Source organism: Dromaius novaehollandiae, chromosome 2 (genome assembly GCF_036370855.1).
Source record: "Dromaius novaehollandiae isolate bDroNov1 chromosome 2, bDroNov1.hap1, whole genome shotgun sequence".
In the NCBI taxonomy this organism is placed as follows: Eukaryota; Metazoa; Chordata; class Aves; order Casuariiformes; family Dromaiidae; genus Dromaius; species Dromaius novaehollandiae.
This window is the reverse complement of record NC_088099.1, coordinates 53442453-53461374: the sequence shown is the minus strand read 5'-3', so window position 1 is coordinate 53461374 and position 18922 is coordinate 53442453. Positions and strand designations below refer to the sequence as shown.

The 18922-nt window shown below is 39.7% G+C and overlaps 1 protein-coding gene across 4 annotated transcripts in view; it reads left to right on the top strand.

Annotated features, from left to right (window-relative positions):
* PDE1C (phosphodiesterase 1C) overlaps nt 1-18922 on the top strand; it is a 296093-nt gene that overhangs the window by 232972 nt on the left and 44199 nt on the right. For all 4 annotated transcript variants that reach the window (XM_064506536.1, XM_064506539.1, XM_064506537.1 and 1 more), the window contains 4 exons: nt 2617-2733; nt 4095-4235; nt 13823-13923; nt 15601-15729. In XM_064506536.1, the coding sequence (XP_064362606.1) occupies nt 2617-2733; nt 4095-4235; nt 13823-13923; nt 15601-15729 (488 nt within the window). The remainder of the gene's footprint in view (nt 1-2616; nt 2734-4094; nt 4236-13822; nt 13924-15600; nt 15730-18922) is intronic.

Genomic DNA, 18922 nt, shown 5'->3' with positions numbered 1-18922 from the left:
TGTGGTTAACCCTTATTTGGTGCAAAATGACAATTTTGATCTACTACTTGTGATCACATGTACTTGGAACACTTCATCTGCTGCAAAAGCACATCATGAACTTCAAAAAAAAAAAAAAAAAAAAAAAAAGGAACACAAAAGTTTTATTTCCAGAAGTTAAGACTGCCTTACAGTGAATTCAATGGCAACATAGTTGAGATGTTATTTTCATTGTCATAGGAACAAAAAAATTGTAATATACATGCAAGTTTTAAATTTGTTTGCTTCTTTGAATTAAATAAGTGATTACAAAACAAAAATAAACGCTCTAAAAACAATGCAACCTTTAAGTGGAAAAAGTGGATGCTTCAGACACTAATTTCTTTGCCCATTTTCCAAGTTTGTTCAAAGACTTTAAAGCCTATTTTGTTGGTGGAAATTTTTCCTCTCCTGTTTGTTTTCTCTGTTCAACTCCTACTGAAAATGTTGAAAAGCTGCAATTTATGACTGCTCTTCTGTGACTTGGGCCACAAATCATCTCCAGAGAAGCTCGACCCTGCCTTCAACATGTGGGCTCTACACAGCTTATAAAATCAACTGCTCTGCAAGCAGATGATTTACTGGGATAGGTGGAAAAATCTTGATGAAAGTAGAGCTGAATCCTCAGCATCCTTGATGTTCACTGACTTTGAGACACCAATTAGTTTCTCCTTGGACTGTACTTTCTCAAGAGGCATACTCAGCTCTGGGTAATCACTACTATGGGTGTAGCAAGGTTGTCAGGATCAGCCTATGCTGGAGAGGGCTGGTACCAAAATACATTGGTCTTGTTCACCACATAAATCCTGTAACCATGCTGATTTATGGATGACTGACTGCAAGGTAGTTCAAGGTCATGATCCTTTGCATTTGACCTTAAGTCAGGTCCTCACCTGGAACAGTGTAGTCATAGTTCCACGTCTGTGAGGACACACAATGAAGGTGGATTGACCATGAAGAGTTTGGTAGAGAAATGTAATTTAGTATTTTTAATATTGCTAAAAAAGATGGTATTTTTTAGATGAACTCTATTTCTTAACAATTCTCTACCCAACATGACATCTAGCCACCTGGCATTTCTTGCACTGAGAGCCAAAGTCAGCTGTACACATGCATATATGAAATGCAGTCATTTTTCTTTCTTGGTGTTTTGAGGAGATGGAAGCCAACCTGCAACAGAGATTGAAAGTGGAGAGAAACTTCAATTTACAGATGTCAATCTTTAACATTCAGTTTAAGTAGAGTCATTCAGATATGCACAAATATGTCCCTGCTGAAGCACATCAAAGTTTTCAGCAGGCAAGAGAGATTAAGAGCTGGCCCTGTGCCAGACAACTGTTGAAGCTGTGCTGCTGATCTTTTCATCTTTACAGCTATAACTCCTTGTGCACCTTTACTCTTTGTTGCTAGGAGGTGGAGTGAAAGGCTCATGGGATTTCAGGAACATCCTATTCTGAGATCAAGGAGCTAGATATCTTATCTTGCTAGATAATGAGTGCTGCCAGTTCTCGCAGCCTTTCTTAAGAGCTGAGATTGAACTCAACCTTCTACAAGTAGGTTTATAATTTAGCTGTATGAGTTGCGAATTGCACTTTTCCTCCTCCATCTCTTGACTGACCACCCCCAGCACTAGTATATCATTTACAGCTGAGTGAAACTCTCCCAACTGGATTTAGGTATTTTATTTTAGGTAATTTATGCTTATTTTATAAAGGTTATTTTTCCTATCAGTGTTGGCACTTAATGTAACATTATTGTGATTTCTCTCCTGCTCTGTAGTTTTCTGAAAGCCCCAGGGAACTCACTTAACTTTTGAAAAATATAAAGAAAATTATGTGCATGCTATCTTTGGTCAATTGTAGCTGCAATTAGCACAATTTAGAATTAATATTAAAACTAGAAGGAACTGCGTTACTCTTTGGGTATAGCAAGACAGTCCTTCTAGTTATTTATTGCTTTGGTTGACTGAGTAACAAGTAGTGAAAATATGACCAAAGGTGTCTGTATTTTTTTTACTGAAAAAGAGACTATCATCTTGTTCCATTTTTAGTGTGAGTGGAGCATTGGAGTGCTTTTCTTACAATACAAAATTGTAAGAACTCTTTAGAGGCAGCAAAATTAAGAGGCTTTAGTATCATTAAAAAGTGTATCTTCATTTTCTTCGGTTTCTTTCAATATGAATATTGTTTTTGTAGACATAGCACATGGGTAAAGGGGCAAAGAACAGTAAGTTCAGCCACTATGGAGCCATCCCAGTGTTTCAAGTACTAAACCAAACCATGATTCTTACATTTTTGGATTTAGCCTTTGCTGATTAAATTCAGGTAGGGTGAATTGCTGTGGTTAGAATAAGCAAAGAGATGAAATAAAAGTGTTCTGAAGAGAAGCTTCTTAAACTCCAATCATACAATACTGAAGAGTAAAATATGCTCTGCATTGGTTAAAAGGATTTGAATAAGTTAAAATAAAGCTACACACTCTCTCATTGTCCATCAAATGATGCTCCTCCATTTGTAAAAGATTTAAAGTGACAGAAATTGCACTATGATTTTAAAAGGGATGACCGTATTAACCCTTTTTTCTCCCTGCCTCTTGCAGAATGTAGACAAGTGGTCCTTTGATGTATTTGCACTAAATGATGCCAGTGGGGATCATGCACTGAAATTCATTTTCTATGAACTTCTCACACGCTATGATCTGATCAACCGTTTCAAGGTCAGTAGTTATAAAATGTGTCTCTTCCTCCATCTCAGATTTTATTAACTTCAGTCTCATTCTGCTTTGTTGCATTCAGAATGAAATTTTAATGGTATTTGAGGGCTTTGTGCTCACTGTAGTTTCCCTTAAGTGTTAAAATAATCTTATTTGCAGTAAGCAGGACTGAATGTTATTTAATTGCAATGGGACACCGTGAAGAAGGATAGGCTCTAAACAGGCTTCCCCATTGAAGTCCATGGGAAATATTACACTTGATCCTGTGGGAATGATGGTGTCTTTCTCTGGAGATTCATAAGCATCTCAAACATGCCTGAAAAAAAAAATAAGACCTTGGCTTTACACAGAAGTTTCCAGATCCAAATGCTTTGTATCTTTTACTCCAGCTTCAAACAGGCATATCTTTGGATCATGAACACATTGTTCTCAGAAGATCTTTTCCATTGTCCCCACCCAAATACTCCATTATCCCTTCCACCATTGTTGCTTATCCTCTCTGGGGTTTGCCACTCATTTTGGCTGGGAAGGGTTTACAAATATCTCCAACACCTGTATGTCTTCAGAAACTGCCTGTGTGTGATGAGAAACATCCAAAGATGATAGCTGGTCAGAACTGCACCCTTCCATGATACATCCAAGAGTAAAACAGTGCCACAGTAGCTATAGAAATACGAGTTTATGATATTTGCAGTTTAAGCGGATGAAATAAGCATTGGAGAACACATGTTGCCAGTTGCATATATATGCAGCTGACACCACCTACATAGCCTCCTGCCTAGAAATCCGCTGAATTTCATTTTCTGCAGTGTGCACGGTGGAGAAAACACATGGCAAGCCCATAATATGTGTGTAGGCTGGATTTGGCAGGGAAAAGCCAGAGGTCTGATAAATGACACTCCTCTTAACAGAGTATCTCAGACCTGCTCTATGGTGTGTTTCATTAAAAAATCTGGGATGTGAGTAGTAAAGCAGTGATATATACCAGTGGGTTGTGAGGGCAACAGACAGACACTTGTGACCTAGTTAGAATATTTTTCCGGGGCAATCAATCAAGTGCTGTCTGGTACTTTCCATACTGCATGTGTCTTCTAGCCAACATTTAGTAGTGTACTGACTTGTGTGTGTTTATGTGTGGGAATGATTCATCCATAATGTAATTATGGATGGGAAAGCCAGTTTGAGGAAGTAAACTTGATTCAGTCTGCCTCCTTAGGGTCTCTTTAAGATGTCTTAGGGTGTTATTTACTTGTGAAATACAAACTGTTCTTTAGGGTCTCTAATGTTTGGAGGGTCTCTCCTCCTCAAAATGCTAGCAATTAAAGATAATTATTTCATTTTTAACTTTGTGCTGCTTTTCTTAGATCCCCATTTCTGCCCTGGTCTCCTTTGTGGAAGCTCTGGAGGTTGGGTACAGCAAACACAAAAATCCTTATCACAACCTAATGCATGCCGCAGATGTGACACAGACGGTCCATTACCTCCTATTTAAGACAGGCGTAGCGGTAAGTACAGGAGTTGGCATCCTGAATGCATAATGAGATTACAGCAGTTTTTGCTCACTAAGGAGATTATGATTATCCACAGTAGAACCCATTTGCACTGTCGACAAACTTCATTTGATATGGCTGTTCTAATGAAAAGTAGATGCTTAAAATTATTTAGAAAAAGGTCGGTGAAGATGCTGATAACTTTTAACAGTGATCTGAAAGAGCATGAATGAGCCAGAAGGTAAGGAGAGCAATGAGAAATCCAGGGTCGATTCTCCACTCTGCTGCAGCTCTCCTGGGTGATTCTGGCAAGTCATTTTTGTTGGGTTCATTTAAGCTAAGTTGATCCACCTAGAAGCAAAAAGTCTAAGCTTTCTTTTTACTTAGTGGAGCAAGGCAGTACCTCCAAAGGGTAATTCATTCCACTTATCTGAGGATGACATGAACCATCTGGAAATGCTGGTCTCCATCCACTCCCTACAGCAAAGCCGACTGAGCTGGCTTACATAGAGCACCTGCAGACTGTTGAAAGTCTGAGGAAATGATTCTTCCCTTTATTTACTTTGTATCTCTATTTTCCACCTCTGAAGTAGAAGTAGTATCTCAAGATTCTTGTAGGTGCTATGTGACCCAAAAGATGTGGCTCTCTCATAAACTCACTGACAGGAATGGACAGAATGCTTAAGCAAAGAAAAATATGGCCACAGTGCCTTCCCACAGCAGTTGTGGAGACAAGCAGTAGAAATGCATTTGAAGAGGGATTAGACAAAATAAAGGAAGATAGATTCTGCAGTGCTTATTAGACATTGTAGGTCAGATTCAGCTGGTGGCTCAGAAGGTTTCTGACCCATTCAGTGGGGAGAGGAGATCATAAGGAATATTCAATGCGTACAGGGTGCATTTGTCATTCTCTCCCATCTTTCTACTCCTGTCTACTGTCAAAGACAGAAAAGTGAACTAAATGACTTAGTCTAATCCAGTATGGCAGTTTGTTTCCATCTATCACTCACTTCTGTTGCCAGGAAAATAATCTGTCCTTGACTCTTGCCTTGGCAGAAACAGGCAAGACACCAGTAAAAAGGTGAATATATTCAACATTTTGCAGTGTTATCTATTGTTACATTGTGGCCATTCACTGGTTGCTATCTTCTTGACTGGTACTTTAATATCTGTAATTCTATTGTATTGTGCTTTATTTTACCGAAATACTTTCACTTACAACTTTTCAAAAGTAGCCAAAGCAAGCACCTGCAGTTGGTCCCTGCAGGGACTCTGCAATGCAGTGTACAGATTTGAACCCAAATCAACAGAAGTTTAGTCTTTTACCACAGCTCGTACCTTACTGAATACTCTCCAACTGTTCCAAGTTCTGTTACTGAGAACTGTTCAAGAAAATGATGAGGGAAACTCATGGTTGCACGTAACTGTCCAAACAATTTCCAACATTGTTTCCTATGGCGTTAGTATCTTAGGTGTGCTATAGGACATCACTATAAAAATTTGCAGCCTTTACCACTCTTAGTAATACTTGTGTCTCTGCTTTTACTTTGGTAACTCTTTTTTCTCCACAAATCAATGAAAAAAATAAACAAATGCTGTAAGCTAGGCTGTGCTGTGTGATGGAGCCTAGGACAGAAAAGTGCAAGCTAACAAGGTGTAGTGTAACTCCTGATATGTCTGTTAGGCCAGTTTCAGAAACTATATAGTTGCTTAAGCTCAGGAATGATGTTTGTTTGCATGGACTGCCTTTCTGCAACCCCGTATTGCCATGGTAGTATTGCTCTCAATTCTGAAGCTAAATTGAATACTTTTCTCTCAGGAGTAAAGTGCTCCAGTGCCTCCTGTGAACATGTCCTGAGTCTGCTGTGTTCAGTGTAGATTGGGTAATAGTGGTAATCCTTATATAGCCTGATTCCTTTCAGATATATGTCTTCACAAACCTGGTCCAGACTGCCTGATTCTGACCTAAGTTGTGTCAGTTACTCCTGATTTTGTCTGAAGTGAATAGGATTTAACTCAAATTTGCAACAAATATGGACGCATAATCAAAACTCCATGTAAGATCCCAAATTGGTCGCTGCTGCTTTTGTAAGAATTGGTTAATGAAAATGCACTGAAGACCATAGTCACTAAGAATATTAAAATATCGAGTAATGTGAATTGCATTATAATGGTGAACAAATTGGTCCCATTCTTCTCCTCAACTGGCTTAAGAAGGACACTCTTCATTTGAGGCCCTGAAAAGTGACTGCATAAAAGCAGCTCCGCATGTTCAGCAACGCTCCTGTCTGTGTATGTTCAGAATTGCCTTCTTCTACTTTGCCACTTCTCGGCCTGTTAGCATCTTAGCTGCAACTCAGCTATGAAAGAATGAGTGCTATTTTATTCTAGCTTATGTTGTCTCAGAGCTGAATTTTTTTTTTTTTATTCTGTCCCTCCTGGAGCTTGGCTTCTCTTGTTAACAAAGAGAGAACTTGAAAGACACCAATTAAATGAGTGAGCGATAACATAGTTTGGGATTTTTTCTCTTGAAGAGAGAGAGAAATAATGTAGCAGGTAGAAAAGGCATGGTTTTTGCATATGTACATAGAAAACTTGCTATGAAATCACTGAGGTGCACCTACGCTGTCAGTTTAGTTTGTTCCTTGGTTTGCTGCAGGTCCTGGACTGCAGTTGCCCGTGCCGGATAAATGCTAGTTTACTCCATGGCTCCAAACAGTAGTAAAACAGATAGTGGTATAGATTAGAAACAAGGTGTTTGTACCATGGCATGCTCCCTACTTGCTGTGGGGCTAAAGATGTTAAAGCCAGATGAGCTCAGGAGCTCACAGCGCTATTTTTTTCTGCACAGATAATTTTCTCAGCAAAGCTGCCATTTCATGATTGATTCCTACCATTCACGTGAAGCTTTTTTGCCCATCTGTGAGCTAGAGATGTGTTGATGCTTCCATGCATGTCGGCAAAGAAAACTCCTATTTGAATGCTCTCATATAGCTTCCTCTTTCTCTCTTAAAATTATGTTTTAAAGCAGCCAGTGGGACATTTAGTTTATGGATTTTTTTGTCGCCTGAGGAATAGTATTAGTCTAAGCACTGTTACCTCACACTCTCGGTTGCCTCATTTCTAAGAGTGCTTTTGTGCCCCTTTTGTGGACTTGAGCTATTCGTGAAAGAGGGTATGGGAATTTTGTATCCTCTTGATGGTTTCTTCATATTTTGCTACCTCTGTGTTATAATGCACAGATTATTTGTGTGGATGTGTTTAACTTCCTTTCTAGTAAATTATTCAGTGCCCAATTCTAACTATTTTAAACATTTTTCTGGTGAGAATTCAGTGCCTGTAAGGCTATTGACTTGCATTTGAAAATGGCATTATACTAAAGCTGTAAGGCATAAGGTAAAAGGCAAGGGAAAGAAACAGCAAAATGATTATGATAATGATGATAAAATTCTGTTTCCTTTTTCACATCATTGGACTGCTCATTACCTACTCATTGGTTTCAGGCAAAAGATTAAAATGATCAAAACCATCTATGATCAAGATATTAATAAACTAGCAACTTAAATTCTTGGCTGTCTGTATACTGGCTGTATATATTTCATTATCAATCCTGTGTTTCATTCAGTCTAGGACAAGATATTCATTCTCTAGCTTGACACTTACTCCTTTATAGTGCCACCAAATTCGGAAAGGTTTGCTTAATTTTCTGTGTCCTTGCTGCATTAAACTGCCTTGGACGTAAGCTCATGTTAATCGAATTAAAAGCGTGTTTTGTCTGAGTGTGAAGAAAGGCTTTGGAGAAAAAAAATAAAACAAGGTTTTCCTTATGAGTTCTCTACTTTCTCCTTTTCCCTGGCTGATAAATCTTTACGAAATAATAGCCAAGTAAGTATTACAGGCAAGTCAGTTTTTACAGTGGAACCAGTGTCACCGACCTACCTAAGGAGATGATGATGGGAGCAGGATTTGACTAAAACCCCCCTCTGCCTCCAAATACTAAAGATTTCAGTGGGGACAGGAGGAGAATAATGTCCCTGCCTGTATGAGTTTCATATAGCTGATAATATCATACAGGTATAATCCTTCTGTTTTCATCAGCTTGCATTATTTCTTGTTTTCTTAGGTACAAATTTCGGTTTTATGTTTTAAAGACTTGGATATTTTTAATTGAATTATCATTTGAGTGAAATAACATTGCCTCTTCATTTAATGCTTTCTGAGCTTAGGCTGAGCTTAGATCACTGTGGATAGAGAAGAAGGCACTGCAGAAATACCAGGGGGATCTCTGGCTTTATAATCCCATTGTTAATGCTGGAAGTGAGAGTTGAGTTTTCCTGCCTTTTCACCGTATGGCAATAATAATATTTATAAAGCATATGTATTCAGTGCTATACTTATGCACGGTTTCAGACTGACTTTAAAGAAAGTGCAGCCTCTTTCATCTTTGAGAATGTAAAATATATTTGCTTAAAGGTAAATGGGATTAAATTATTTTAGTTTACTTGCTTTTCTTTTGCTTTTATGCACAGTGATTCTCCAACATAAAGGGGTTAGCTCAGGCTAAAAGACAGGCCATTCTGAAGGTATGTCGTGTTAAAACAGGAAAGGCCTTTGAATGTTATTATCAGTATTAAATATAGCCCAGTAATATCTCAGTGGAAACACCTATTGCAAACAGTTTCTGTGGACTATTTAGCCAAGGCTGCTATGCAACGTACAGGTTCCACTGTACTGTAGGTACTGTGTAGACAGTAAAGACAATTTCAGGAACAAGTATTCAAGTTTTCAAGTGCTAAAGTTGGTCAGAGCAAGAGTGACATCTGTATCTCAGACTCCAGTCTGACTGAGAAGCAAAACCAAGTTAGAGATAAATCTCTCTCTTCAGTTCTTTCTGTAATGTTGTTTTGGTCTTATCTCAACCTGGCAACAACTGCACAAACTTGTTGTCCTTTAGAGTATGTCTTCTGAGATTTTTTCTCTCTCTCATGCATTTACCTTTGTCCATTACATTATCTATGTCTGTGCTCTTTCAAAGTCACCTGCTGTTGGGGAGCTTGATGTTTGAAGTGACAAATGCAAAAGGAGTCACCAGTGTTGAAATACTTTCTTGTTTAGGGTCTCTGGAATATTCTTCCTCTCTATTTCAGGGGAAACAATGTTCTAGAATATGTGCAGAGGCCAGAGAATAAGTAGATTCCAGATTTGCATCTATAAAAGGGAAACGAGAATTTTGGTACATGCTGGCACTGAAGTCTGAGTCATTCGCCTGAGCGTTTGCTTTTGCATTTCTGTTGTTGTAATAAGGAATGCACAGACTAAGTATCCCATTCAGACCATTATGTGGAGTTGCACCCCGGAGGACATAGAGAAGTGTCTGCTGTTTCCCAGGAATAATCCTAAGTTGTAGTTGTTCCCACAGCCAAATTATATGTGGCATTTGGTTTGGGATCTCCTGTAGCACAATAGAAAAGCACTCTTCTCCTGACAGGAACAAGGGGCTAGCAATATGGTGTGCCAGCAGTGACATTTCAGCTTTGCTTCCCTTGTTAAAATGCTTTTTCTACCCTACCCCACTTTTCTCCGTTCTTTCCTCCTCTCTGCAGGGTACTGCCCATCTCAACGTGCATTGGTTAAGGTAGTTTGGAAATGAGCCCTGGAGGTCATCTAGCCCAACCTCCCACTCACTACAGGGCTAACTTCAAATATGCATAGGATATTCACACCCGGTAAAGAAAGGCAGGGAACGTTTTCCTGCTACTAGAGTTTGTTCGAATCAATATCTTATCCTTACTCTAAGACATGCTGCTGTTCAGTTCATCACTTTCACAATATGTATGCAAGGAGTTTGGACATGCTGGAAAGCAAGACTTTGGTTTCAGAAAGCATATTGAGGTCTTTGCTTAGTTGTTCCCACAGCCAAATGATATGTGTCATTAGGTGTGGGATCTAATGTAGTACAGTAGAGCACTTTGCTTTTACTGGTTTAATTCCTCACCGGGGTGAAGCCAAAGACTTCTGAAAAAAAAAGTAAGTAATAATAGCTGAAGAAAATAGGACCCCCCTGCCATTTAAATTGTTAATTACTTATTTGAAATGTGAAAAAGGTACTTTCTTCTTCAATTTTAAATGTTCTATATAGTGGCCATTTCCTCTAGCATCACGGGGAGAAGAAACAGAATCATCTGGTTTATCTTCTTTGTACCTTTCATACGCCTCTGTCATGTTTGCAGTTATTTACAAGCTCTCTCAACAGTTTTGTTCCGGTCTTCTTTTTTCTTCTATCTTCTTCTCGGAAAATCTTATTTACCTCTAACCATATTCAATGCCCTAAAGCTTTTTATCTTTCTTGTTATATTCTTCCTGAGGATAATGCCTAGGAATTAATTTGGCATATGTAGCCATCTCAAATATGATATTTTACGTTCTCTCATAAAAGTAACAAAGAAAGAGAATTTGGAATTCTTCCTAATGTTTTTCTTTCAGAGGATTAGTACACAAGCACAAAATGTAGGGACACTTTTTAAGAGCTGACATCCTTTTGCTCACTTAATTCTTCTTTCCCTTATTTAACTCTGTTGTTCAGCTGTGATTATTATTTTCTTTGGTATTATTTTCTGATTAATCTTGATAATTATTAGGAATTACCTTATGATTCTTTTGCAAACCCACACAATGAATGAATGAGGTGCAAACTGAAAAGCTTAAGTATTCTTTCTCTGATATTGTCAAGAATTACAAGAGAATTCTTCATTCAGCAAACCTGTAAAACTGCAGAAGTGCAAGATTTCTGTCACATCTGTTTGTACCAAAGTGGGGAGACAGCACCTCCTCTCCCCTAGACTATTATAATTAATAAGCAGATCATCATGAGTCTATCGGCTCTGAAACTTGTAACTACTTTGGAACAAAAGACAGTAAACTCTGAGGAAAGAAATAGGCTAATTACTGCTGTCTTCACTTAGTAGTGTTTTCCTGGAAAGGCATTCAGTTCATTTTGTTAGATTTGGAAACTCTAGTCCTTCCTTTTCCTTTTTCTTTCTGTATACATCGATCCTTTTGTTTACATGCCAATGATTTGCCTTACTAGCCAGTTCTTCGTATTTATTATATGTTTTTGAAAGACAACCATGCCTCATTACCCTTCTTTTGTTCTCAGTTTGGAAGCCAATACTTGCTCTGTCATGCCATTCTTCCCAACCCCCCATCGTCTCTGAAGAGTTTGTTCTGGATCGTTTTTGTCAGCTCTTTAAAAATCAAAAACATTCACATTTCCTTGCTCTCTTCCCCTGCGACAGTGTCTTGCTGCTTTCTCAATCATCCCTGATGGCTTTGTTCTGTAAAACTAGCTCTCTGTTCTGCAAGGTGAAGTCTATCGCAGACTAGTAAAAGGTAATATTGCCGCTTTGATGGAGATTGCGTCCATTCTCTGCAGGCTGTTTGCCATCTTGTTTGTTTTTCCTTGCAAAGTCGTAGCTGAAAAGGAGACTAAAAGGTTCCAGTCATTTACCAGCTATTTTTCCTCCTACTACTCACAAGCCTATTTTGACTCTGTTACTTAAACTGATTTGTTTATCATTCACAGTTCACAATGGTATTCCCAGTCTGCACTCTGTGATCTTTCTCAAATACTGTAATGATATTTAAGTCCTCTCCTCACATGTATGCCACCCTTTTTCAATACCTCCATTACCCTGATCTTGTTCAACAAAGAATGCTTGAGGGGGCGCTAAGTTAGTTAGTGTTTTTCCTATATATCCAGGTGGTGTCCTAAGAGACAACACAGGAGACCTCAAGCCCAGAGCTCGCTGCCTCAGTGCCATTTTAGGCTTGGGTTATAAGGTCCTGTTGGCATGGGACTTGCCGGCTAATGCCCAGAAGGACCTTTGTGGTTGCATTAGATTTGCTGGCTATATGTCTTACAGTAGTTCTGTGTGTGTAAGTAATATTGATTTGCTCTGCCTGTCCCTAGATGCTGCGCCTGATTTTTTTCTCTCCTTTGCACTGCCTCCATTTGGCAAATGGGAGAACATGGCTGAGGAATTTAAGCCCAGATCGGCTGTATGCAGCTGATGCGTATTTTTACCCCTTAGAGTTGCCAGCAGGTTGTTGTATGAAAGTTGAAATCATGTTCTTCATCAGCTGTAAAACATTGCCTATTCACAAGTAACACCTGGAAATAGAAATGTAATGGAAACTTGTCCACAAATGCTCTCCTTTCCTGTCCTGGACAAATTCTGTAAAAACAAGGAAATAGTTTAGTCTCTGTGTCTGCTGATTTCTTGATCTCTCCCTGCTTTCCCCTCAAAAAAAAAAAAAAAAAAGTCGAGTTACCTTGATAACGATCAGTGATTTCGAGCAAAATATCTGTGGCAAGTGTCTTCAAACTGAAGTCTTTGATGCTGAGATCTTTAATGCTGAGGCTTGCTTCATTCTCCAGCTGCACAGCTACCTCAGGAGAAGGGGCTAGTTCAGGCATCAAAATGACAAACAAGCATCGTGATTGCTGTGATTATGCAGTAATTACCGTGGAAGGGCGGAAGAGAGCTGGGTAGGTCGCTGTGTGCAGAGCCCCACAGATACTGGTGGTTCCCCAGCATGTGGTTAACAGACCAGCGGTGTCCCTAAGCTATAGTAAACATCTAGAGTGGATTTATGAAACCATACTGTCTTTATTGGGTTTTGAATTAAAAGGCAGTTTGTACATGAAGGTCTGTGAAGGTGCTTGCGGGTTGACAGTGTGCTATTACCCAAAATGTGTGGCAACCACTGTGGTAAAGGTTACCTCCAAAATGAAGGAGTGTTTTGTAAAAGTATTTACAGTATCTACAGAATCTAGAGCCTTTGTCTCTAATACACTTGATCTCAACAGCACTTCTAGCATGTTACCAATAGAAAAACAGACACAAATTGATTGATTGACTCAGAGAGAAATCATTAAAAGCATCTGAGTCATTTAGAAGTCTAAGTCAAAAGTGACTTAAGCATTGAAAAATGAGACTTTGGCTGGGCAATTAGGGGAAAAAAAAGACCTCAGGGCTTTCTCAAATGTTTCTATAAATTATAAATAAATAACAAGATGTACATCTTGTGAGGCTGTGTTCCCTGTTCTCCTCATGATTCAGTGACTCACAAAGACTCTTCTAGTTACTGGAAATTAGTGACATTCTTCTGTATTTGAGGCTCCGCTAGCAAGTGAACAGAGCTGAAAATATATACTCCTGGTGGTATGTGCATACCTACATATGTATCATCAAGTTCTGCTTGAAGAACCTTGATTTTCCTGAGGTTTGCCTCTCTCCCTTCCTCCCACTTTGCTGTCTAAGAAGGGCAAATGTTACCCCTCACTCTGTCTCAAACCTTATTAGCTCCTGAAACCATTTTGTTGAAGTTCGATTTATTTAGACGAAGCTTCAGGAAAAACACTGGTTCAGCTTTCATGTATCAGCAAGAGAAGTTTGCTTTGGAACAGCTGGCAGGCTGCAGGGAAAAGGCAATGATGTGCAGTGTTGACTGTCAGCAGGGGATAGCTTGCCTTAAAAGACAAAAGCCTTAATGCCTGGGAAAATGACAGCTTATCTGATTGCTCTGTAATCTCTTTTCAGCACTGGCTGACAGAGCTGGAGATCTTTGCTATGATCTTCGCAGCTGCCATCCACGACTACGAACACACTGGAACCACCAACAACTTTCACATCCAGACACGGTGAGGCTGTTGTAAATCACTAGAAAAGGGTGGGAAATGGAGGGGAAAACCTGTGGAGAAGAGCAGCACAGCTCTACAGAGCTGCAGGAGCTTTTGCTTGCAAGTGTCACAGGAGGAAAGTTCACTTCCTTAGGCTGCATTTAATTTTGCCTAGCCATTTACAGTGGAATGCAGGTATTCTAACTTCCTGAGCATTGCTTTATATTAGTAATCAGGAAAAAGGAAAGTCTCAAAATATTTCCACGTAATTCACCAAAGACAAATTGCTGATGATGATTATAATGATGGTGTAGTTTTGGAAAAGACTTCTTGCTTCAAGAGTATCTCTCCAGGTTGAATTTTAAGAATCATTTACCTGCATAAATCAGGTATTCCTCAATATCTCTGTGCAGCAGTGAATACCACACTGATACTGTTACAGAGTGAAATACCACACCTGCAGCAAGGGCGTATGTGTACAATTAACTGTTCAGTGATAAATTATCACACTGATATCACACTCACTTTTTAAAGCTTTGGAAATTGCTGGAGAGTAGTTAGTTGGTCACAGACTGGACTGGACTGACACTGTTTTGGAACTAAGAGAGAGATGAAGAAGACGGCAATGTGCGAGAGTATACAAAGACTGTGAGGTGTCTAGTTCGGTGATAAGTGGGCACCTAATGTCTGTGTATTATTTTGACAATGTGAATCTGTTGGTGCCAATAACAAAATAAGATGTCCTCAACAGACAATGGACAGACTTGGGCATTTTGAAGATGCATTTCATCTTACCCTAAATTAGATGTCTAGAATATGTTAGCTGAATCATGCTATGTATCACAGCTATCTAAAGGCTGATAAGGGTAAACCACACATATGCTCAGGAAAGCTTGGGAACGGTGACAGGCATTTCTGTCTCTGTTCTAGGGCTGGGCACACTTGTAATTCTTACAGCTTTGTGCATGCAAGAATTAGAGATCTAATTTCATTCCAGTAACATCAGAGGCTGTAAAATGTCAGGGGAGAAAAATATACACTGCTCTCTGGGAAGCAGAACTGAGTGGAGACTGTAATAAACTACACTCACCTAGCATTGCCATTAACTTCCAGCAAGCACTTCATCTTCGAACCAGTTCAGCCATTCAGCAATCTCAGATCCATGCCCTGGAGCTAAAAATAAGGTGTGAAGTACCTTTGGTCTTACTCTATCCCAACAGCAATTGCCTTTCTGGACAGCATAGTCTAATGCAGAGATGACAGAAGGCAGTTCAGTTATATCTTGTTTACAGCTGGTTTGCTGTTCTGGAAACAGTATTGGGACACATCTTTCAACTGCTTACTTGGACACAGGCAGGCTTCAATATGAGAGTAATATACACAACAGCTGGAAAAGAACCTCATGATTCAACCTCAAATCTATGTATCTCTCACAGTCAGAAAGCTCTCAATATCTTTCTTTTAACTGTGTAACAGAGGGACTAGGTGAATCTCAGCTGATGAGGAGGATTTCATGGTGATCTTTAATTTTCCTTTACTGAATAACAACAGTGAACTAAATATTACTAGTGCTCATAAAATGCTAGTATCTGTGCTATAGGAACTAATCTTTGTAGCTGATCAAAGGAAAATTTCTGAATGTGAGACTCTAGACAGGGAAGAAACGTAACCTTTCCTGTGTTTTCTTTTAAATGCTAGGTCAGATTCAGCCATTCTATATAATGACCGGTCTGTGCTTGAAAATCACCATGTTAGTGCAGCGTATCGTCTTTTGCAAGATGATGAAGAGATGAATATTTTATCTAACCTCTCAAAGGATGACTGGAGGTAAAAATGAACTTGGTGCCTGCTGAGGAACATTGTGGCATTGCCATAAATTGTTATTGCCTTGTTTGAATGGTAATATGCGTTACTGCATATTGCACATTAGTATTTTTATTGCTAAGGCAAAAAGAGCTTTAAAAAGTGTTTATCTTGCTTATTTCTGCTTTTGGTTTTCATCTCATAGTCATGAGACTAAACTTGGAGACTATGAATTATAATATACGGTTGGATTCCCACGTAATTTTAAAGTCTCAGACACACGCTTGCACACATATCAGGTTGTGAGTGAGTGTAAAGGTAGCCTGCTGTTTGATCATGCTAAAGCATAAGCATAACCTTTATCTACTTTGAGACCCCCTTTAACCTGCCTGAAAATTATAAATGGGACTAAAAGAAAATAAGAATCAAGTCCAAGGAGCTATTAATCTGTGTGATATATATCCCAAGGTGATGTAAGAAGCTGTAATTCAAAATAAGCCTTATGAAACATATGATTTATGTGCAAAAATCAGCCCATGACTTGTTTTTAATAGCAGATAATTCAAGCTAATGGGGGCTTTCTGTTTTTGTGTTTTGTTCTGAACTCCAAGGGGCAGTACTTTAAAAATAACCCGATGTGCTAGACAGGAAGAATCCTGCTCCACAGTCTTTCTCATGGGAGGGAAAGTATCTTGTACCATCTTATGTAACACGTGGTGCCTCCTGCATACAATTAAACGAGACACAGTGCTGAGCAGTCAGTTCTTGTTGTTTTAATGGGAACTGGAGGAACTGAGCCCTTCTCAGGGACCTGGCTTCTGGTAAGCTGGTCAGCGAAGGCTTTGCTTCCCAGTTGCTTTGGCCTGAATTTCCTCAACTTATGAACAGGGTGGACAGTGACATGATGCTACCAGAAATAAAACCCAGGATGTGAAGTGGCTGGCTGCCGTCAGTAGGAGTGTTGCGGAGGAGTGGCCTGAGAAATTCTACCCCCCAATATAGAAAATAGGCTCATGGTGGGCAGCAAGCAAGAACTTAAAGAAAAAAAAATCGGCACTGAGGTGTTAAAAATCTGATTTATTTTTTATCTACAGCTGGTAATGCCTTGTCAAATACTGGTAGCAAATTACTGCTTCCTTTTATGTTGGTGGGGGAAATGCAAGGAACTAACTGACTAGACACAGCAGCCTTAGAGGCACTGTCTAACTGAGAGCAGCTGCTAGAGGCTGCTTCATTGCATAGGCTCTGTCTTTAGAAAAACAGTCTGCTTTGAGGCTTTAAGTTGTTGCTTGAATCAAAACTAGCTTCAGATGTTTCTCGTTAATGCCATAGTGTCAAAGTGTGCATGCTGCTGAGGTAGGTGCTTATGTTTGAAGCTTCGAAGATTAACCAGTCTCCTTTAAGAAATACAGTAACTGCCTGAACTAATATTGAGTGGTTTGGATTGCTTATTTGTTCTCCCTCAAGTAGGGCCGTATTATTTTGTAGCTGCTGATCAAGCATCAGCTGCAGAATAAAGGCCATTATCTGGATGTGTGCTAATGCCAAAACACTGTGATTTTTGTCTGCTTTTGCCTTTGACTGCCAGTTTGAAATCCCATAGGCAAACGTTTGGGAAGCGCTAGAAATATCAGCTGACTTCAGCAGGATCTGAGGTGCTGATAAAAAAGCGAGAAACCCTAAAGTTTCTCCGACTGGCACTCAGAAACAACACCATCTATATCAGAGAATGCTTTTAGAAACTATTTAAATGTGTACAAATATAACTTTATTTTTGTAGACATACCTGATGGATCTCTTTCAGCAAAAGGCCCTGTCCCGATCCAGTATCGGGAGCGTTTCCTTATGATCCCAAGGATGAGATTAAGATGCTAAAACAGGTCAAATACCGTACAACCTGTATTTTCCATGAAGTGGGGAGAAGAGGTGGGGAAAAGCGAAGGAGAGGGGAAAAAGGGTAAGGGGAAAAGACAGAGAAAGTTGGGAAAGGAGAGAAGAAACTAACCACCACTCCGAGTCCGATGATGTTCCGCTGACTCCATTCAAGAACTCCAGTCACAGCAAGCAAGCAAGCAAGCAAGCAAGCAAGCAAGCAAGCAAGCAAGCAAGCAAGCAAGCAAGCAAGCCCCCCCCCCCCCCCCCCCCAAAAAAAAACCACAGTCTGCAGTTTTTATAGGTTCTTGCCCCGCCTCTGGGAGGTGCTTCCTCACTTCCCATGCAAATTAGCTGTCCTGCGCAGTCCGCCCTCTCGGAACCTTCCAGAAACGGGCTGGGGGCCTCTGGGGGTCTCCTGCTCATGCGCAGATCGCGAATGTGTACGTGCGGTTCGTGCCAGACGGGCTGTTCCCCTAGAAGCGACCTTCTGCCCTTTTCGCGCATTTTTTCCCTGTGCAGGCGCATGAGGTTGTTTGCCTCACGGACGGCTCCTGGGGGCGCCGGTGCAGCATTGCCCGGTGCGCCTCGGCGGTGGCAGTGTTGAGACAAAACCACATTTAGTACTGGTTCTCTACAGGCCCGACGGCTGATTTTTGGAAAGCATATTCTTAAGTGCCTTTTTGAGCGGAGGGCCCATTAAAGTCTGATGTTACTGGTAAGAGAAAACCTGAAGATCAGGACATTTCTCAATCCTAGATGTACATGTGGATTTCATTGGTTTTGTGATATTCTGTCATCTAGTTAGGGAGCATATTTTCAGGAAAGGAATGTGGAAAATAGAGGCTAGATTTTACTGTGGGAAAATAGATGGGCACAGATTTTATAGGGTAAGCTGATAAGCCTGAAAGATATCTTTGGGGTTATAGTCAGAGAGAAAAGAGATTAATGCTTACCTGTGTTTAAACAACATTTTGTTCTCTGTTTTAAAAACCTCTGCTGCTTATTAAATATTTGAAAATCAGTTGAGTTGCTTCATTTGATGAATCCCATTTGCACAAGTCCAACAAGTAAATGAAGAAATTACAACAAAAACAGATCACAATGAATTAAGAAAATAAACTCCAAAGTGAACAGATGCTTTCCAAGATAGTTTTATAGATGTCATTTCTGGCACTGTATTTCATTGTTAATAATTTCCATGCAGTTTATTGAAACAGAGCATATTTAGTGCAAGTCTTTTACTGTCAAGTACAGGATTAAAAAGACATCTGGAAAATGTTTAGCTCCTTAACCCTATATGAGAATACAGCTTTGGGAAGTAACCTTTAAAGCAATATTGAAT